This window comes from Larus michahellis, chromosome 2 (assembly GCF_964199755.1).
Source record: "Larus michahellis chromosome 2, bLarMic1.1, whole genome shotgun sequence".
Taxonomy (NCBI): domain Eukaryota; kingdom Metazoa; phylum Chordata; class Aves; order Charadriiformes; family Laridae; genus Larus; species Larus michahellis.
The window spans coordinates 54656548-54678672 of record NC_133897.1 but is presented as its reverse complement, the minus strand read 5'-3'; the positions used below and the strand labels follow the sequence as shown (position 1 = coordinate 54678672).

General features: G+C 48.2%; 2 protein-coding genes and 1 long non-coding RNA gene across 6 annotated transcripts in view; 1 reads left to right on the top strand and 2 right to left on the bottom strand.

The window, feature by feature from the left end:
- Window positions 1–576: 576 nt before the first annotated feature.
- Window positions 577–4395, bottom strand: LSM5 (LSM5 homolog, U6 small nuclear RNA and mRNA degradation associated). Of its 2 annotated transcripts, none has more exons than XM_074575499.1 (5): window positions 4221–4395; window positions 3624–3719; window positions 3366–3393; window positions 2643–2715; window positions 577–901 (listed from the first exon to the last, which is right to left on the bottom strand). In XM_074575499.1, exons 1-5 carry the CDS (start codon window positions 4264–4266, stop codon window positions 869–871), a joined length of 276 nt encoding a protein of 91 aa, XP_074431600.1. In that variant the 5' UTR covers window positions 4267–4395; the 3' UTR covers window positions 577–868. The 2 variants fall into 2 exon arrangements, with proteins under 2 accessions (XP_074431600.1, XP_074431601.1); XM_074575500.1 differs by having other exon boundaries at window positions 4141–4262.
- Window positions 4396–5472: 1077 nt separating this feature from the next.
- Window positions 5473–21851, bottom strand: LOC141739039 (uncharacterized). 2 transcript variants are annotated; one of them, XR_012585565.1, is made up of 5 exons: window positions 21364–21838; window positions 20321–20488; window positions 18746–18862; window positions 17804–17944; window positions 5473–17185 (listed from the first exon to the last, which is right to left on the bottom strand). It is a non-coding gene; the product is annotated as an uncharacterized LOC141739039 (long non-coding RNA). The 2 variants fall into 2 exon arrangements; XR_012585564.1 differs by having other exon boundaries at window positions 5473–17944; window positions 21364–21851.
- The window catches only part of AVL9 (AVL9 cell migration associated), a 42814-nt gene continuing 42339 nt past the window's right edge, over window positions 21651–22125 (top strand). For both annotated transcript variants that reach the window (XR_012585563.1, XM_074575495.1), the window contains exon 1: window positions 21651–22073. Coding sequence is in view for 1 of the 2 variants with exons in the window: in XM_074575495.1 (XP_074431596.1) it covers window positions 21666–22073 (408 nt within the window). In the remaining variant the exon portion in view is untranslated. The remainder of the gene's footprint in view (window positions 22074–22125) is intronic.

Genomic DNA, 22125 nt, shown 5'->3' with positions numbered 1-22125 from the left:
AACTACCCAAGCAGTTATGGGCAGCTCACAATTTAATTGAGTATACACAGCACCACATAGTGGTGAAAGCAGAGTCACCACTGACACGAATGAGAAGTTTTAAGGCCACCGGGGTTTTTTTGGCTTTTTTTTTTTTTTACCCCCTCAACAAGAACTAGGTCTCGTCTGTCTGTCCACGCTTGCCAAATACCATTACAGTGCCTTTTCTGTAAGAAAGTATATCTACCAAGCAAAAGAATTTCAAGACACCTGAACCTCAAGGCCAGCAGAACCACAGGCTGCTGAGCATCAAACAGACTGCATCCACTTCAAAGTGCTTTCAGAATTCTACAGCACCCTACCACATGGTTTCTGGTGACACAGCCTGAAGCAGTGTTTAAACAAATGATCCAGCTTAGTATCTGCCTGTACTCCAAGGAATAGCTCACAACTCGTAGACTTAGGCCATAAACAAATACAACAGATGTAGAAAAACTGAAGACTGACAGCAACTGAAACATAACTATTACTTTTCCGTTCCATCAACCAGTTATAAAAATACCTAATATGTACACTTACATAACAGAACGCAGTAACTAATAAAAAGAAAGCCTTTTATTCAGAACAGATTAGTGCATTTTTACAAAAAAGTCATTATTTCAACTTACAAAGTCAGCATTATCATTAGCAATGCACCTTTCCTGGAGAGGAAATCTTTGTCTTTTATCAAATGTCAACTGCAAGAGCATGTAAACAAAACAAACAACCCACCCACACCAAAACCCACCCACACCCATACCCCAAAAGCTCTATTTAGATTTTTTTTTATATATATACACACACATATATATATAAAAAACATGTCTTCATAGATGACAACTGTATCAATTTATACTTCCGGTCCTTCTCCTCCAGGAACCAGCTATAAAAGAATAAAACAACTTTGCGTTAGTACCAACCCATAAGTGACAGTTGTTGTTTTACAACATTTTAGTACATGGAGTCTTCATGGTAGACCACAAAAGTAGTTTTTAGATTCAATATTATCTTCCTCTCCCAACAGAGGAAGTCAGTTACTGCCAGAGAATCACATGTCAAAAGCAATCTCCAAAATACAAAGAATGTTTAACAAAACACAAAGAAATTCCTAGATAAAACACATTCACTTCAAGGAAACAATTCTGTCTAGAAACACTACAGCTCATTTTCAAAAGGACAAAGAACATGCTTCCTTTCAAGAAGAGTTTCTCCAATTGCTGTTTCTTCCCCAGACTGTCGCTATACTGGGAAGTTGGTTTCCTCTTTCCAACTTCTATTGCTAAGCAGAGCCCCAAAACTAATAAAGAGCCTGAACCCTTCTACAGGCAGCAGGGCATAAGTCAGTATAGCATTCTCCCATGAAGAAAGTAAAGAACTGAACAACAGAAAAATAAATACAAAAGAACAAACATGAATAAGGGAAAAAGAGAAGAGGATGACCATTCATTTTACTGATATATCCTTAATAATTAGCTGAGCACTTCTAAAGACAAAAAGCTTTGCTGCTTTTGGGAACAAAGTAAGAAAAAGTCTAAAGCAGAGTCTTCCTTGATGTGGGAAGATGTGTCCCTAAAAGAGACATAAGATCTAATACGGAAATTTATCTATGTGTTGCTGAAAAATTGCACACTAAGAATCACCAGCTTCTGCTTCAAGGGCAGCATACCACGAGTTTAACTGGTCAGAACATGCACTATCCTTTAAGGATGCAGAAGAATAACCAAAGCAGAAAAAGGCTTTAAAATTAAGTCAAGATGGCACTTGCTCAGACACACAGTGAGGAAGTGCAAGGTAGGTAAGACAGCAAAATGGAGATTATTCCTCATTCACACAGAGCCAACTTAGACTGAAAGTCTTCCTCTTCCCACAAAATTAGGAATGTCCTTGTGTAGGAAGTCCAGACTTCGTAGACATCTATGCAGACAAGCAGAGAACTACTGTGGGTCTGCTTTTGTGGTATTTAGGAAGTTGCAGAATTCAGCTTAGGGATGAATAATCACAATATTTAATTACTGTTTCAGTACTCATCTGCGTACATCAGCACATGATAAACTAAAAATCAATACTGCTTCTGATTTGGTATAATCCAACAGACCTCCAGATTTTTTTTTCAGAGCACAGAAAGGTACAACTCTCTGGGTATCACATGGTATCATAATCACCAAATGACTTGATGAGCTTGTAAGCATCCAAACTGCTGCAAGCACATTTATACATACAATAATGGATGAAATGTAGATGCATTCCACCTACATACTTATGCAGGCAAACATTCATGAGTTAAAAGCCACAGTACAAACCAGCCCACGGAGTGGGCAAAGCAACCAGTGATTTCTTTCACACCTGAACATCAGAGAAGCATTCACCAAAATAAAGTTAGGGCCATGCTCTTTTTGTGTTGTGTTTTGTTGTTTTGTTTTTTTTTTATAACTGTAACATGTACCAAGTAAGGCAATCAGATCACTTTTCCAGCAACATCCATACATGCCCTGGAAGCTACTTGAAAGTACTGTATGTAATGGAACCGTCTGGAAAACTCAGTTTGAAGGAGTTGAGTACAATTACTGATCGACTTACAGGTACAGAAATTAAATGCATGCAGCCTTTTAACAATGATGACTTACCATTGTTATGTTATTTCCATTTAGCAAAATCTGGTCTAGCTTTGTGATTCTTCTGCCCTCAGGTGTAATCTCACTAAAGCAGCATTAGAAAAAATAAGTAAGAACACATAACCAGGGACAATGATTCCAGTTTCCACTACAGAAGTGACATAAATCTCTGCATTAAGATGATATTTGTTGGAACTAACAAATAAATTAGCCACTGATGTGTAACCTTGATAAATTGACCACCTGGGTAAATAAAGCTACCTGGCAACTAGAAAGATCCGTTGTACTTTTCTGCTCAGTACATAAAGATACAGATTCACCCTCTAAACCTTGGCAACTCCTTGAATACTGACAATACTCAAAATAGGTTTCAAATAGCAACATGGCATGACAAAGTAGTAAATATTTATCGTTAAGTACACCAACTTTTAAAATCTTTGCCTAGACCTTAAAGAAATGCAAAAGCAAACAAACTCCTGCAAAATTCAACACACAACCCATACAAAATTAAGGCTACAAATTAGGAAACTTATTACAAGTACAAATCACACAACAGCTACTCTATGACATGGCTGTCCTGAATAGATCGTCCTCTATAGTTTAAGTCCAAAGTACAGACTATTCAGCCGGCGTGTATTCCAAAAACGTAAAACCACTTTGCTTACAGATCTTACACAGTATTTTCCTCAAGAAAACAAACATTAAATAGCAACAAGAGGCAGAAATAATACTTACAATTCTGTAACATCTTCTAATACCATATCTGAAAATCCAGTTTCAAGGAAAATAAGGCTCAGAATTTTAAAGTCAAAATATTTGAAGTTATTTTCACTTTAGAATGAACTGTGATTTTATCTGTAAAATAAAAGTATCAGAACAATATATATCCATACAAAAAGATTCCACCCGGTGACCTCGAACCTGTCAAAACCAATAAATGGACTGAGCCAAAGCGTAAAGCGGACAGCCTTAAACTTTTCCATCAAAGGATACTGACAAAGTCATCAAACCCTAGAAGCGTTCCAACAATTTCTTTATCGCTCTTCATCACAATATGAATGCGCGAACCTATGCATTTGTCCACAAGTTCTGCAAATAAATACATAAATAAATAAATCGAAAGGCAGGAAGGATTGCTTTAGAGAACATACATTTTCCGAACAAAAAGCCCTGGCGTTGCGACGGCAACCAAGTAATTGCCGCGGCTGATTGAGGGGGCCGGGAGGCCGCCCCGTCCTGCCCGCACCCCCGGCCCCGCAGGATTTCTCCTTTGTCGGCCGATAGCGCCGGACACAGCGGCCACTCCGCCCGGAGCAAAGCCGGGGCGCAGCCAGGCCCCCCCCCACACGCCGCTTCCCCTCACACGCACTCCCAGCCCGGCCGAGGAAAACCCCGCCTGGCGTGAGGGAGCCGCCCGCCCTCACACTCCGCCGACCGCATTCAAGCTTCCCGCCACCCAGCGCTGCCCGCAAACGGCCTCTCCCTCCTTCCCTCCCAGCCCGCCACCCACAGGAACGGTCTCCTCCCGCCCGCCTCCGGGCCTGGACCCCCGGGAGAGCGCGGAAACACCGCGGCGGCGGTGGCAGTTACCGAGCGGCAGTAGCTGAGAGGGGTTGGTGGTTGCGTTAGCCGCCATCTTGGACCCAGACCTGACCAATCGCTGCCGCCTCCCGCGAAAAGGCGGCCCGGCAGCCCCGACGAGCGGATGCCAGAGCCGTCGCTCCGCCCCTCCGCTCCGGACCCGCCTCCCGGCCCCGCCCCTCTCCCGTTTTCCCACGAATGGCGAGAACGAGCCGGAGTGGCGACAGGCGCGCCCGCGGCGAGTGGCGACTGCTGAGTGCCTCCGGGTGGGGATTTAAAGGAAAAACCCTTTTTTCGCCCTCCCTGCGAACAAATCTGCTTTTTGCCTGGAGGATTTTATGTGCTGTGTCAGCTATTTTATGTGTCGATTTTTTTATTTTTTTCTTTTTCCCCAGATTTGTTCATTAATTCCCAAGGGGGCTGTTGCAAGAAGGATTTTTGGAAGCCCTATTGCATATGCCCCGTTGGCTTGGAGCACAAAACCCACCAGCTGTGCAAACAGGCTTTGCTTGCTTAATCACAGAATCACAGAATGGTTTGGGTCAGAAGGGACCTTAAAGATCATACAGTTCCAGCCCCCTGCCACGGGCAGGGACACCTCCCACTAGCCCAGGCTGCTCAAAGCCCCATCCAGCCTGGCCTTGAACACTTCCAGGGATGGGGCATCCACAACTTCCCTGGGCAACCTGTTGCAGTGCCTCACCACCCTCACAGTAAAGAATTTCTTCCTAATATCTCATGTAAATCTCCCCTGTTCCAGTTTAGAACCCTTACCCCTCATCCTATCACTACAGCCACTAATGCCACAGCGTTAATTAAAAGTGGTATTTCAACTAATAGAGTCACTAAACATTTTGTGACGGGGCAGAGTCCAGAAGAATCGAACCGGAACAAACTGCCCCCTGCCTCGGAGGGCGCTGCTGCCTCCAGAAATGCAGGTGCCTTTGGAAGGACAGGCATCACAGGGCTGCTAGTTTGACTGTGGAACGTGGTGAGCTCCCAGGTAACTCCAAATGCTTGGAATATCTGTTCCTGAAGTGAAATACAACCTTTGAAATCAGCAGATGCTGCTGCCCCCCAGCTGGGAACCACACGGGAATGCTTTGCCGCGACCAGAGTGGAGAGATGCAGCGCTGGACCTGACTTGGGGCCGGCGTGTCCCCCTTGAGCAGATGCTGTATGAAGTGACGGGCCGCGTGGTGACAGTGGCCACGCGAGCCGGGCAGGACACATGAACAACCACAAAAACACGGATGAAATGTGAAAAAGCAAATTTATTTCTGTTACCTTGCCAACCGGGGGACCCCCGAAGCAGCAGCCAAGAGGGACAGAGGCACACAAGCAGGGACACAGGCACCGCGGAGCTCGGTTCGTGACAGAGTATCCCCGACCCTCCTCTTTTCACCTGTTTTATCAGATTCGTGCCAGCATAGTTTACCACTGCGCTTTGATCAGTCACACAGCAGTGCAGGAATGTCAAGCATGTTCGATAGGGTGCCTTTAAGTCTGTCTCAGGCCTATGTTATCTAAACACAGATGTTCTACTTGTCAAGCACACAAGGATAAACAATTAGTATGATACATGTGTTTTTCTAAACCCCAGCTGCAAGTCACTTGAGCATGTCTATAATCCTCCTCATCAATCTTCTGTTATTACCCCACAGACTACTAAAAACACTTACGTAGGAGTCCAGAAGAGTTCTTTTTTAGATACCTCTCTGGTAGTGATAAGAGGAGTCACCTAAGGAAAGAGGAAGAGCAAAGACAGCCCTTCGCTATATGTAGTTGTTCATAATTTTGTCCATTTATGTAAAACACACGATTTTGATTTAGTAGAAGTTTCTACATGCTCCTGGGGTTCGACAGGACAGAACTGAATTGAGCACTATGGAGGAGAGTTTTTCTTGCCTGAAAGAAATTCTGGAATTGGGTTCACTGTGATCCAACAAAAGAAGTGCTAACCATAATTACTATTTATTTTCTTCTTAGTCTTTCATGACTTATGTGCCTCTAACTGAATAGCAGTTAAGAGTTCTTGAGTGGATTGGCTTGTTTACTTTCACTCGTACTTTAAATTTAAAAATGTCTATGGGAAAAATGAGGAAATAACTAAAAAAATACAAAAGAAAAAAAGGTATGGAACACTAAAAACATTGATGCAATAAACAATAAAATCCAGAGCCAGAAACAGTGAGATTAGAAACCAACCATTCCACAGGCATAGCCCATCTGATTTTCGATAAATTCCCCATTTGTCTTCTCAGGCTTTTTTCAGTTTTCACTTTTCAGCTCCTCATTTTTCCTCTCTGTGGACAGACAGGTTCTAGTTATGAGAACACAGAACTTTAACACAAAGTTAAAGAAAAAGGCAAGTTGGTTGATTTCTGTCTGAATACTTTATTTTACAATCTTTGTATGCCATAGCAAGCTTGGGAGTCTCAACACGATTCACAGGGAAAAAAAAGTACAAAAAAAAGGGGGTTTTACAATATGTTGTCATTGTCTTCATACCGTCTCAGCTGTAATGTCTAGCCCACAAGAAAGTCCTACGTTTTACGCCTTCCAAAAGAGAGTTTGCTGCTACTGTGCACCTGGGGAGAAGTACTTTGAAGATATTACACTCCTAACCTACCTGAGAATGCCCATCATCCTTCTCTGATGAAAAAATGTGCTCTAAATGGCCCAGGAAATTTGAGTGTGAACAGAGGGAAATGTGGGGAAACAACATGAATGTCAGAGAAATTCTTCAACTCAGTCATGAAAGCACTTGTGCGTAAATTGATACTAGAGAAGCCTGCCACAGAAATGGAAAAACTTGCAGGTGAGAGAGTTACACAGAAATCCCTGTAAGCTCCCTGGCTGGTTGTTGGAGGAAGTAGATGGTCCCTTTACTACTGTACTACCTGACCTGGCACAAGAATCCCCATCTCCTCTTGATGCTGTGAGGCTTTGAGTCTATTACATTGGGGTAAACCTCAGGCCCTGTGTCCCCACCAGGCAGCCTATACGTAATCTCACCTCACCTGGGGCAAGGCCCAGTTTTTCTACGCTCAGTGTCCTGAGCAGTTCTGCAGATCCTCCTTGACCTTGTCCAGTGGGTGACCACTGTCTCACGTACCCTCTCAAGGGCTTGACTGTCTTCCAAACCGTTCTTGACTTAAACATACGCATTTCCAACTGTGTGGTGGAAAAGAAGAGGAGGGTGGGTAGTGGGGAAAAGTGCTGTGTGTGTCCTGGACTGCTCATGTGGCTGGTCACTTTTGTTTGCTTGGGACCATTGTTCCGTAAAATAACAGCAGCTGATCTTGACCCCCTTCTCCATACGCCGGTGGACAACGACCTTTCAGACTTGGTGTCACAGGCGTGGGGTGGATTGTTGTAAACAAAGGTATACTCCTGTGGAATCCCAACATTTGTCCTAAAGATCTTCACAGTACTTTGCCTTTTTCAGGTAAAGGTGATGCTTGCTTTCTCCCAAGTAGTGTCTGAGTTGCCTGTCTGTGTGGGTGTGTGTTTGTGTGGACCGTGCTTAAAGACCAGTCTCCCTGTCTTGCCTGACCATAGGTTTTCTTCCTGGCATGCAAAGGAAACGTAAGCTCAGGAAAGAAAGAGCTGAGACCTTACTTCTCTAGAAGAGCCTGAATATGATCTTTGAGGGGGAAGAATGGCCTTTAAGACTTCCTCCCTTCCTGAATTGGATATTAAAAAGAAATCCTTCACTGTGAGGGTGGTGAGGCAGTGGAAGAGGCTGCCCCGGGAGGTTGCGGATGCCCCGTCCCTGGGAGTGTTCAAGGCCAGGCTGGATGGGGCTTTGAGCAACCTGGTCTAGTGGGAGGTGTCCCTGCCCAAGGCAGGGGAATTGGAATTAGATGATCTTTAAGGTCCCTTCCAAGCTGAACCATTCTACGATCCTATGATTCTGTGTCCTCCTCCTGTCATTTGAGAGCTTCAAGTACTTGAGCTCCAGAAGGTAACACTTGCTGTGATCTGCAGAAATCAGCACCTAACAGGGCCTGAACAATCCGCGCATGTGGCCTTTTTCACTTATGCCTGGGGAGCGTGTGAGGGCTGAAGGGGAACGTCTCCAAGCAGAATTGTTGGCAAGTTAGACTTGACTTTGTTTGCAGAATTGGGAGGTGTCTGAGGAACAAGCAGGTTTAGTGTGCCCTTTTTATCAAGTCTTTTGAGAACTGCCTACGTTTCCAGGTCTCCTGCACCCTCAATTGTAGCACTTGTTTCCAAGAGGGAAATACTGAAGTCGCTCTCTTCAGGAGGCATCTTAAGGGGAACGCTTCTAGCCTCTCCTAGTCGAGACGAGAACTAGCCATGGACAGCAACTCCCAAGCGCCTTCCTGTCCTCACTGAAAACCTCACCTTCCGTCCCCAAGGACCTCAGTGGCCCTCCAATGGACTCCTTCCATTGCCACTGCACAGCAGACAGGAAGACGCAGGCACCCTCCTCCCCTCTGCCCCTATCTGCTACTGTCAGCTGGAGGGGCACTGCCAGTCAATTCAGGGAGCTGTGTGGCTGGAGAGTAAAGCAGACCAGACAATCCTCCCAGGACAATATAGCCACCATCCCATTGAAGAGACCCCAGGAAAGGCATGAGTAGGGGCCTGGAGCCCAGGGAACGCAAAGTGAGCAGCGTTTACCTCTGACAAGAAAAATGGACCACTGGAAAGGGGCCATTAGCACTCTTGTCCCTCCTCCTGCATAAACATTTTGGTAACTTTCAGGACATGAGCCCCAACACCCAAACCAGCAGTGTTAGGGTCACCATCATGGGGGAAAAGTAATGGGCCACCATCACAGCAACAGCAGTGGAACTCTTGATGTCACCAGCCACCTCAACACCTTCCCTTCCAGGGACCTACAAAAGCAGGGACACCGGCCACTAGCTCACAACACGCTGAGCAGCCCGAGATTCTGACCCCAAGCACTATTGGTAGTGGAGGACGCAGACAAGTAAGTCAAGTGCCCACATGGAGTGCAACGAGCAAGAAGAGGTTCAATGGAACCACTGAAGATGCCTCCGCCTCCCATCAATCGCAAGAGGGCTGACAGCAGCAGAAACACCCATGGCAGGCAAACTAAGCCCGTGGACGTAGACCCACCACTGAAAACCGAGGAGGCAATGGAGGTAGATCCACCCGCAGACAAGGAAGAGCCAATGGAGGTGGATCCAGCTCCCACACGGCTAATGGGGCACTACAACACCATGGCCAAGGTGCCACCAGCACCATGGATCCCAAAGTGCTGCAGGAGAGACAGGGCCTCTCAAGGACCACCCAACAGCCACCTCCCAGCACGCAGTGACACCCCAGAGCAAATGCTGGATGTAAGTAACTCATCCAGCAGTAACTCGTCTTCCTCAGATGAGGAAGAGCCAATGGAGGTGGACCCAGCTCCCACATGGCTAATGGGGTACTACACCGCCACGGCCAACGTGCCACCAGCACCATGGATCCCAAAGTGCCGCAGGAGAGACAGGGCCTCTCAAGGACCCTCCAAACAGACACCTCCCAACAAGTGGCACCACCCCCACAGCTGACGCTAGCCATAGGTGGACCATCCACAATGCCACCCGGCATGCACATCAGGAAGGTCACCCAGCTGTCAAGCCACAAATGAGCCCAGAAAGTCGAGAACCCACATGGAGTGCAACGAGCAAGAAGAGGTTCAATGGAACCACTGAAGATGCCTCCGCCTCCCATCAATCGCAAGAGGGCTGACAGCAGCAGAAACACCCATGGCAGGCAAACTAAGCCCGTGGACGTAGACCCACCACTGAAAAGCGAGGAGGCAATGGAGGTAGATCCACCCGCAGACAAGGAAGAGCCAATGGAGGTGGATCCAGCGCCCACACGGCTAATGGGGTACTACAACACCATGGCCAAGGTGCCACCAGCACCATGGATCCCAAAGTGCCGCAGGAGAGACAGGGCCTCTCAAGGACCACCCAACAGCCACCTCCCAGCACGCAGTGACACCCCAGAGCAAATGCTGGATGTAAGTAACTCATCCAGCAGTAACTCGTCTTCCTCAGATGAGGAAGAGCCAATGGAGGTGGACCCAGCTCCCACACGGCTAATGGGGTACTACACCGCCACGGCCAACGTGCCACCAGCACCATGGATCCCAAAGTGCCGCAGGAGAGACAGGGCCTCTCAAGGACCCTCCAAACAGACACCTCCCAACAAGTGGCACCACCCCCACAGCTGATGCTAGCCATAGGTGGACCATCCACAATGCCACCCGGCATGCACATCAGGAAGGTCACCCAGCTGTCAAGCCACAAATGAGCCCAGAAAGTCGAGAACCCACATGGAGTGCAACGAGCAAGAAGAGGTTCATTGGAACCACTGAAGATGCCTCCACATCCCAACAATCGCAAGAGGGCTGACAGCAGCAGAAACACCCATGGCAGGCAAGCCAAGCCCATGGACGTCGACCCACCACTGAAAAGCGACGAGGCAATGGAGGTAGATCCACCCGCAGACAAGGAAGAGCCAATGGAGGTGGATCCAGCTCCTGCAGGGCTGATGGGGCACTACACCGCCATGGCCAAGGTGCCACCAGCACCATGGATCCCAAAGCACTGCAGGACTGCCAGGGACTCTCAGGGACCCTCCAAACAGCCACCTCCCAGCAAGCAGTGACATCCCCGAGCAAATGCTGGCTCTAAGTGGGATATCCACAACGCCACCCAGCACGCTCATCAGGAAAGTCACCCAGCTGTCAAGCCGCACATGAGCCCTGTGTTCCCACACGCCGCCCCTCCTGAAGTGAGGCTAGCTGCTCTGCTCTGAGCACTGAAGAGGAGGAGAGGAGAGGGGCTGCAGTATTCTAGCCAGCACCACCATGGCTCCAGAAAGAGTCCCTTGGAGACCACTGAAGGGTCAGTGAGGCCAACACTCAGGCACCACAGTCTGAGCCACAGCAGAACTCTTGATGTCACCAGCCACCTCAACACCTTCCCTTCCAGGGACCTATAAAAGCAGGGACACTGGCCAGTAGCTCACAACTCACTGAGCGGCCAGAGATTCTGACACCACGCACTCTTGGTAGTGCAGGACACGGCCAAGCAAGTCGAGAACCCACATGGAGTGCAACGAGCAAGAAGAGGTTCATTGGAACCACTGAAGATGCCTCCATATCCCACCAATCGCTGTTGGGGCTGACAGCAGCAAAAGAGGGCTGACAGCAGCAGAAACACCCATGGCAGGCAAGCCAAGCCCATGGACGATGGACGTAGACCCACCACTGAAAAGCGAGGAGGCAATGGAGGTAGATCCACCTGCAGACAAGGAAGAGCCAATGGAGGTGGATCCAGCTCCCACACGGCTAATGGGGTACTACAACACCATGGCCAAGGTGCCACCAGCACCATGGATCCCAAAGCGCCGCAGGACTGCCGGGGACTCTCAGGGACCCTCCAAACAGCCACCTCCCAGCAAGCAGTGACACCCCAGAGCAAATGCTGGATGTAAGTGGAACACCCAGAATGCCACCCGGCACACACATCAGGAAGGTCACCCAGCTGTCAAGACAGAGACGAACCCAGAAAGATGAGTATCCACATGGAGTGCAACGAGCAAGAAGAGGTTCATTGGAACCACTGAAGATTCCTCCACATCCCAACAATCACAAGGGGGCTGACAGCAGCAGGAACACCCATGGCAGGCAAGCCAAGCCCATGGACGTCGACCCACCACTGAAAAGCGACGAGGCAATGGAGGTAGATCCCCCCACAGACGAGGAAGAGCCAATGGAGGTGGATCCAGCTCCCACATGGCTAATGGGGTACTACACCGCCATGGCCAACGTGCCACCAGCACCATGGATCCCAAAGTGCCGCAGGAGAGACAGGGCCTCTCAAGGACCCTCCAAACAGACACCTCCCAACAAGTGGCACCACCCCCACAGCTGACGCTAGCCATAGGTGGACCATCCACAATGCCACCCGGCATGCACATCAGGAAGGTCACCCAGCTGTCAAGCCACAAATGAGCCCAGAAAGTCGAGAACCCACACGGAGTGCAACGAGCAAGAAGAGGTTCATTGGAACCACTGAAGATGCCTCCACATCCCAACAATCGCAAGAGGGCTGACAGCAGCAGAAACACCCATGGCAGGCAAGCCAAGCCCATGGACGTCGACCCACCACTGAAAAGCGACGAGGCAATGGAGGTAGATCCACCCGCAGACAAGGAAGAGCCAATGGAGGTGGATCCAGCTCCTGCAGGGCTGATGGGGCACTACACCGCCATGGCCAAGGTGCCACCAGCACCATGGATCCCAAAGCACTGCAGGACTGCCAGGGACTCTCAGGGACCCTCCAAACAGCCACCTCCCAGCAAGCAGTGACATCCCCGAGCAAATGCTGGCTCTAAGTGGGATATCCACAACGCCACCCAGCACGCTCATCAGGAAAGTCACCCAGCTGTCAAGCCGCACATGAGCCCTGTGTTCCCACATGCCGCCCCTCCTGAAGTGAGGCTAGCTGCTCTGCTCTGAGCACTGAAGAAAAGGAGAGGAGAGGGGCTGCAGTATTCTAGCCAGCACCACCATGGCTCCAGAAGGAGTCCCTTGGAGACCACTGGAGACCACAAAGAGAGGCGAGGGGTTGTCATCTATTCAGGTAGGCACTGTGGCACTAGTAGGCATCTCTTGGAGTTCACTAGAGTATGTTGGAGATTGCTGGAGTCCCCTGGAATGCCAACAAGGTTCTTGAGACCTGGAAGTGAGGGATTTTTTCCTGAGGATGACAGCACCAGTGGGGGCTGGCTGTCCTCAGCTACGTCTCCCCTCAGCTATCAAACAGGTCAGTGACAATGAAAGCCTGACCTGCCCTGGCAGTGTGGAGAAAATAGAAACAGATCATGAAAGAAGATAGAGGCTGCTCTTCCTTTGGAGAAGCAAAAGACATCAGTTCTGACAGGAGAAATCTGTGGCAAGATTAGAAAATGAAAGCCTATAAAGAAACAATAACACCCAATTTGAAACCTCAATAAAGCACAATTTTTTTGGAAAAAGCTCTCCTCTCTTAGTTTACACTTTTGAGACTACATGGACCTCCCCCCAGCCAATCCAGCTGTGTTTGGGCCACCATCATGGGCCACCACTCCTGGGGCACCATCCAAGCCACAGCAGCAGAACTCCTGTTGTCACCAGCCACCTCCCCGCTTTCCATTCCAGGGACCTATAAAAGCAGGGACCCCTGCTGCTGAGCAGCTAGTGATTCCAACATGAAGCATGCTTGGAAAGAGGAGGACATGGCAAAGCAAGGCAAGTGGGATGAGACAGAGACCATTCCTTGGACCATCAACCATGTGCCCCCAACCCAAAAAAATGAAGCAGGCTGAGGAAAGTGATCTGGTGGAAGACCACAGACCACCTCCAGCAGGTGAGTGGTTGCTGGCGCTAACCTGAGATCCCGCCAAGCTCATGGAGGTCAAGCCCCACCGAATGGCATACAGCCCATGGACATGGATCCACCTGCAGAGGAGGAAGAGCCAATGAAGGTGGACTGGGCAGGGCTGACCAGGCACTACATCACAGAATGGGGTGCCTCTGGCCCCATGATGCCCAAAGTGGTGCAGGATCACCAGGGGCTCTCAGGTGCCTGCCAACAAGCCATCTACTATCAAACGGTGCCACCCCCAGAGACAATGCTAGTCGGAAGAGGAAGCCGTCCTGCAAGCTCAATACCAATATCACCCAGCCACTCTTTACCTATTAAGACCTATATGAGCCCATCTTTCCCAGAAGGGATGCCATCTCCTCTCTTCTGAGGCTTGAGGAAGATGTGAGGAGAGGTACTCACATCTTCTGGCTGGCTGCGCCATGGCACCAGGAACAGTCCCTTGAAGCCTGTTGGAGACCACTGGAGTCTGCAGGGACTCTGTTGGAGCATGTTGGAGACCACTGGAGAGCCACTGAGGTTCTTAGGACCTGGAGGTGGTGTTTTTTCATAGAATCATAGAATGGTTTAGGTTGGAAAAGACCTTGAGGATCATCAAGTCCAACTGTTAACCTAGTACTGCCAAGTCCACCACTAAGCCATGTCCCTAAGCACCACATCTATGTCTTTTAAATACCTCCAGGGATAGTAACTCAACCACTTCCCTGAGACTCTTGTTTCAATACTTGACAACCCTTTCAGTAAAGAAAGTTTTCCTAATAGCCAATCTAAACCTCCCCTGGTGCAACTTGAAGCTGTTTTCTCTTGTCGTATCACCTGCTACTTGGGAGAAGAGACCAACCCCCACCTTGCTACAACTTCCTTTCAGTTAGTTGTAGGGAGCGATGAGGTCTCCCCTCAGCCTCCATTTCTCCAGGCATTCAGTCTGAGGATGAGAAGGTCAGTGGGGGGTGGCTGTCCTCAGCTATCTCTTGCCTCAATTATCGAATGGGTGGGTGAAGATGAAGACAGGACAGCCCTCACAGCAGGCAGAGAGTAGAAACAGATCAACAAAGAAGGCAAATGCCACATCCCTGCAAACATTCAAGATGGAGAGAGAGCTCTTCCTTTAGAGAAGCGGACAACTTCAGTTCTGACAGGAAGAAGTTTTGGCAAGACTGGCCAATAAACAATTGAAAAAACAATAAAACCCAATAAAACTGAATGAAAAAGCCAATAAAACCCAATAAAAAAATCAAGAAAAAAAAACAATTGAAAAAACAAAAAAATCCTCTCCTCTCTTATTGGGCATCTTTGAGACTGCATGCGGACTCCTGTGTCCTGTTCTGGTCTCCCCAGAGCAGGAAAGACACTGACACATGCAGCGCAGGTCCAGCCCAGCACCTTCAAGATGGTGAGGGGCCATGGCACAGGGCATACAAGGGCAGAATGAGGGAACTGCCACTGTGCAGCTGGCAGAAGAGAAACCTCAGGGCTAGATCTCACTGCTTATATGCCACAATACTGAACTTATTTTCCTGACCCAATACTACCTTGAAAATCATCCTGGTTAGCTCCCACATGCATTTCACTACTGCTAGTTTTGGTATCCAGAACAGCAAAGACCTTGTATAAAAAAAATAGAGACCTTGACTTCCCTCAGCTTGCATCCCTACTCTCTTTGGCAGGATACAAGACATGGGCTCATCTCTCGTACCTGCTTCCTGAGTCTTATTATCAAAGAAGTATGAGAGCAATCAACTGTGAGTGTTCTTTGCCAATGTGCACAGAAGCAGCATCACATCTCTAGTTCATTAGATGTGTGAGAAAAAGGCTTCATCTTAATGGTAGGAATAAAAGACGGAAGTAGAGGTTTCCTGTGACAACGGGTTCTACAGAAAGAAATACCTCTGTGAGCTCCTGAGCTCCTCTGGCTCTAAGGTCTTTAAGCCCACAGACAGTAGGGAGTGGGCCATGGTGTCAACTCTCTTTTTACACCTTGGTTTCTAATCAACAGCACTACTTGCCTTGCTCCCACCTGGAGCCACAGAGCAAACTAGCCGATGGCCAGCATACGTTACTGGAACCCAGGGCTTGCAGCAAAGCAGGGAACCCACTTGTCCTGGTTTAAGCGACACAGGACTAATTTATCTTCTAATGCCTGGGAAAACTGCATTTTTAGAAGACTCTAGTGTCTGAATTTGTGAAAATATTTCCTTTATAGCCAGCTATGGCATGTGGGTGTCAAGGTCTCGGTGTTTTCGAGCTCGCCAGGTGCAGGGATGAGGAGGGGCGAGGCCTGGGCACTTGACTCAAGCTGGCCAACAGGATTATTTCATACTGTAAAAGTCAGGTTGAATATAAATTAGAAAGATTTAGGATCTCATGGGAGGTTTGGAGCATGCATCTGTATTAGTTGCAAATTTGACCTAACTCCTATTTACTTCAGACACAATCAGGAGCAATGGCACAACTTTAATCAGAATCAGGCAGTCTGGATCAGGTCTTGAGACATACAGAGCCTGACTCCTTCCAAATATGTCTGTAGCAAACACTGTGTCGTGGTTTAGCCTCAGATGGCAACAAAGAACCACGTGCCGCTCGCACGTGCCTTCCTAACACAGGAAGGATCGTAAAAAAAGGCAAGACTCTTGGGTTGGGACAAAGGCAGTTTAACAGAACAGCGAAGGGAACAGGCAAACAACAACAACACGGATAGAGGAATATACAAACGCGATTACGGGACCGCGGCTCCCCGCCGCTCGCCGACCGGCCGGACCCGCGACGCCCCAGCCCGCTTTTAAGCAGCAAGTTCCTGCCCCCTCCCCCGGCAGCTCAGGGTGGGCGTGGCTCACATGGCATGGAATACCAGGAAAAGTTAACCCTATCCCCACCGGAACCAGGACACACTGCAATTCACAGGTGCAGTTCAACACAGGAGACTTGGGACGTGTTTACAGGAGGCACTGGAGCATGTTACTCCTCAGGGAAGAGCATCCAGGTCTGGCCTCAGAACTGCAAGCAACATTGCTGCGGCAATTAAGGGACCGCAGGATGCCAGACCATATGCGCAAAAGGTTCCTCCCAACCGTAAGCAGTTCTACAGTTGTTGAAACTGTCCTAAAAGAGCAGGAGCTGCGCTACGCCTTGTTAGCTTGCACCTCTCTGTCCTATGCTCCATCACACACTACACGCTGGTGGCAACATTGCTTCAGGTTTCTCACCGAGCTGCGCAGAAAAAGGTGTCATCAACTCCATACAGGAGGAGACACAAGTATTGCCATGAGTGATGCTGACTGCCAACTTTTATGGTGATTTCGTACAGCTCATCTAAGGTACTCATGGCATCGGAAACAGTGTTGGAATTTGGTTGGGCCGAGTCACATGCAACCATGGGTTTCCCTCATCCTTTTCTTCAGCAGTTCCCAGTTACGGAGCTTGGAACCATCAGGGAGCGTTCATGAAGGCAGGAGCTGCAGGAAGAGCCTCAACGTCTGCCATTCTGGGTTCACACACATGCTCTGCACTGCAAAGACTCCCTGCACTTGGAAGCGCTTACCTTGGCTGCTTCTGCACAATTGTCAGTGAAGGAAACTCAGTGAAATGAAGCACAATATAACAGAATTGCATGTATTCAAGTACCAGCCACAAAGACAGCAACCAGTGAATGGCCATAGTTTAACAAGACAGAATGGCACAAAACGTTAAACAGATGAACTTCCCTTTCACTGATACCTTTGCCTCTACATTTCTGCCAATCCAAGGGCTAAGGGCAAATTAGATGCTGCGAAAAGGTGAAACGAACAACAGGTGGAAAAGAGCTGCCACACGGGATCAAACAAAAAGTCCTTTTGTTCCCTTTTTTGTCTGCAGCAGTAACCAGGAGTAAGGGAATGAGAGTAAGATACATATGTATACTGTACACGTTGAGCCTTCCCTACCATTTATTCTCCCCACTGAGTGGGCCAGAAACTTTCTGCGCTACCAGCTTAATTCAAACTGCAATGGCTGATCATCACCCTGGAATCTGTCTGCCTTCAATTTCTCTAGTCCCGCTTCAAAGATATTTCTGTCATTGGTCTTGACAACCACTCTGGGAATGTACTGTGTGCTCAATATTTCTTTTTGTTTAAGCCTTCAATCCATTCCTGTCAGTGTTGTCTGGCTTTAGCTGTCTCCTGTACTTACCACTACACCTGTCTTGAAAGGGAGGTCATGGACCAGCCATGTCACATCTGCCGCATGCATTAAGTTGTGACAAGGATTTTTGTGTTGCCTGTAGCCAACCTCCAGAGTTTCCACAATGGACACGAGGGCAGAAGTGGGGACCTGAGGAAAACAGCACAGAATTACAAACAAAATAATCACCTTTAATGGCTAGCGTTTGGAGGGGAGCATTTTGATCAGAGGTCCCAAACAGCAGTTTCTACTTCACAAATAATTAACACTGGCACGCAGAGGTCACAAGCCTCTCTCTGCTCCTCTCAAAACCCACTAGAATATATCTCTGACTTACTACTCACAGTCAAGATTTTCTAAGGAAATAATTCTGACCAATAACATTCTTCAAACACTTCTCATCAGGCACGGGCAATTCCTGAGAACTGGTACAGGAGCCAGAGATCTGTAAACCCTTTCTAGCCAAAGTGAGTGGGGACCACTGGAGAATGGAAGTGTCAATAGCGGAAGGGACAGTTGAGTATTTGGGTGAGATGGTCAGGATCTGAGCACAATGTTTCTGCTATTCATATTTAAGCCTATTCAAAGTTGGAGAAGAAGATACATCGCGTCTGTGTCTGCAAAACTCTGTAAGAATCCAGTCTCTCCTTTTTTGCCTGCATGCTTGATAGTCCTATAAATCTCAGGAGAATGATACCATTGTTCCCACAGGATCAAATGCAGTATCTCCCATGGGGAAGCCTCTCTGGAACCCCACCCATTTCATGGTGCCCTACTGCAATTAAATGCACTGCTCAAATTACACTTAGTCCTGCTTACTGCAAAAAAAAGATTATTTTAACCTTCTAGGGAAACTAAAGCCTTCGAATAGTGCTAAAATTGCATTTTGAATGGAGCAGGATGGGAGGGAAGTTCAACACAAACTGAGATGGAAGAGACCTATCTACTGACCTTGAAACAGTTGATCACATCACAACTGGTATAAAGTTCATAGAAAATGAATTTCAGCACGTGATCCCCACGGGTGTCATTTCGTGCAAATACATCAAAGAACCACTTGTCCACATGCTGCAAGAGTGGCGAGAAAAGACAGTTGTCACTCTATAGTGTCCTTGCACATTTTACTGCCTCCAGTACATAAGTTTCTGAGGCAACAGGCTGGAACGCTGTGGGAACATGTCCCCTCCCACCTTAGTGCTGCTGGTGTGCAGTTCACCACTGCCTCACAGCCGAGCAACAACACTTGTCCCCAGCCACCCTTTGCTCTGCACCCAAACCACAGCCCACAGCAACCTCCCCGGTTGCTGCCTGGGCCAGAGACCAGGATGTCCCAGTGTCTCTCTGCTGCCGCGGGCAGGGCCGGCACTGACAGCCCTGCCATGGCTCCCCAGCAGCGGGAGTCCCCACCACCTGGGGCAGAGCCTGACTGAGGGGGCCAGGAGGCCACCCTGTCCCACGTGCACCCCCAGTCCCTCAGGATTTCTCCTTTGTCGGCCAATACAGCAGCTGGACCCACGCTGAGCAAGAGGGGCTGAGGCAGGCTGGGGGTTGTGTCAGCCGCCATCTTGCACCCAGGCCCGACCAATCGCCACCCGTTGAAAGGAAGGGCTGCCTGCGGTTACCCCAAAATAACTTCAACCAAGTAATTTTTCAGCCATGTGGAAGATGCATGTAGTCAGGGAGGGTAAACTTCTAATCACCACCTTACTGCACCACTTCGTGCACCTTCATTCACCATAATGAATGTGGACGGCCCTGCACATGGCAGTGCTCTATCTTCTTGCCTTACTTTTTTCCATATTTCACATAAAATAATCACTTTGTTCTCCATGCTATTTTTGTGGTTTTGTTTACTTAACTAATGGGTATTTTTCTATGTTTTTATATTAATATCTGAGATTTATTTTTTTTAAAATGTTCTGCAGTTTTTAATATTGTGAGACTTTCATTAAATTTATGTCCAATCAACACCTTTGTAGTCTTTTCTCTTTCCTATTGTTTTTACAGAAGCTTCCAAGTGAGAGATCATAATCCCAAATAGCGTTATAATTCTTACTGTTATGATCCTTACTGCATACGATTCGGTTTTTCTAAAATTTAGGACAAGAACTTCAGAAAAAAAATTTACTCCAAACACAAAGTGAGACTGCCATCCAGAAGAAATTAGTTACAAACCTCAGATCCTTGACAGTACTTCATTTATGCCTTTCCCCAACAGAAATCCCAGAATGATTGTTTTTTTTAGTGACACGCTTGTCTCCACAAATTCAGTTTTGTTCTTTAGGAAGCTGGGCTATACCGAACAAATAGAGCCGAGCTACCAGCTACCACAGGCGCTGCTCACCTCTGATGTTACTTCCAGACATAAAATATCATACCGCCTGGGTAAAGTTTATCCATCTCAAGAAGTCTCACTGCACATAAGCCGAGAACTCCCTGTTATTGTCATGAAATGCAGAATGACTAACAAATTACCACTGCTGTGGTAATGATATAACAGCTGGTGGTACTTAAGTAAAATATTACCTCTGAGTAATGGAAGAACTGTAGAGCTGAGTTTTCATTGCTATTTGTTAGCTATGCACTGAGAAAGAAAATTCCTTTAGGAAAATCCCAACTGAGACTTTTCCAAGAGCTTCCGTTCCATAGCAGCTCTCACCTTCCTCTTTCTCATAAATACAGGCAGTGTTAGCTCTGAAAAAAAAACACAGATGTCAACCAGTTAGTTTTCCTAGAACAGGCTGATGATGTCAGTCCAATATTTTTATTGCCTTAGAGGTACAGAAAATTTCAAGCAGAAAAAATAATAAATCTAATAATCTATTCAGAAAAGCAAGAAGCCACAATTACCCATCAGTATCATTGAGATGCCTCTATAATGCAAAATCTATAGCAGTAAGAGCAATACCAGACTGCACTCTCCTCAATGAACTGAGTATGAGCTATAAACACTCCCATGCATCTTCTGGGGATTATCTCATTACTGCAAGAGATAACGGCCAATATTTCGTACCTTTTTCTTTTTTTGAAATGATACTGAACAGTAAGTTACCCACTAAAACTAATAAGAAATCATTCACTTGATAGGGCTGGATTGTTCCTTGTAGCTTAGCCTGTGTTCCCTACAGTATATTTTTTCTATAATGGCACGTCTGTTGGAGCTGAGGAGCAATACGTAATTACAAGCTGTATTTTTATAATTTTGAGCCTCTGGGTACTGTGTTAGTGATGAGATTTTCTTTGAGCACCATCCTTTTATCGTCCTTTCAAAAAGAATCTCTTCCCCCCGACTTCCACAGAGAATCTTAATTATTAAGAGTACAAGTAGCAAATGCTGTTGATTTAAATAAGCAGAATTGAATTGTAACAAAGGTTAAGAGGGAGCATGGCCTGAGCGCAGTAAGAGAGATCTTTAATTTTTTTTTCTCTCAAACTAAATTTGCCTGTGCTCTTGGACAAGTCTTTGACCTGTCTTTCTAGGGTATTGCAGTGTTTGTTTAGCAGCAAGACCGTGCTAACAGAAGAAGCCTTAACTCGATTTTTCTCATTTTTAACCTTCAGCAACCAACCTGCCACACCCGGGGCCGAAACAGTCCCGGGCCTCATTTTGCGCTGCCATTAATTAACCTGCACCACTTCGCGCTGGAAGGCGGCATCCCGAGGATGTGCTGCCCTCTGCCCTTCAGGCTGGGGGGTACTTTGAGAGGAGATTTTCCTCAGAAAAGACGACGACCCGAAAAAGGAGGCACCGTCATCGCCGCGGCTGGCAGCCGCAGCGGTGCCCGCAGGGGCGCTGAGGGGAGGCGGGAAGGCCTCAAGCCGCGGCCCAGCGGGCTGCCCCGGCCTGGCCGCCTCCACTTGCCCGGCCTCGATGTTTTCTTTTTTTTGTGGCCGCGGGATAAAACGAAGTCGATTTTCCTGGGAGTCCCTTCGAGGAAGCCAGCTTTCCCGGGGAGCTCCCGGCGGAGCGGCGCGGGGGAGAGACGACGACAACGCCTCCCGCCGACACTCCACTGCCCGCGACCGAGGGTACCTCCTGAGGGGACGGGCCGAAGCCAAACCCCGCCCCGGCGGCGCAGGGGAGGGAGGGAGGCGCTGCGGAAGCGCAGGCGGCCGGGGCCGCGTTCCTGTCGGACCCTCAGGCGGCGGGAGGGCGGAGCGAGAGGCCGGTTGCACGGCGGCATTCTCCAGAGCGGCCATCGCTGGGGGCTCCATGGAGAAGCGGGGCCCGGTGCTGCACATCGTGGTGGTGGGCTTCCACCACAAGAAGGGCTGCCAGGTGAGGGGGAGGGGGGCGGGTGGGGGAGGGCGCGGGTGCCTGCCCGCCCGCC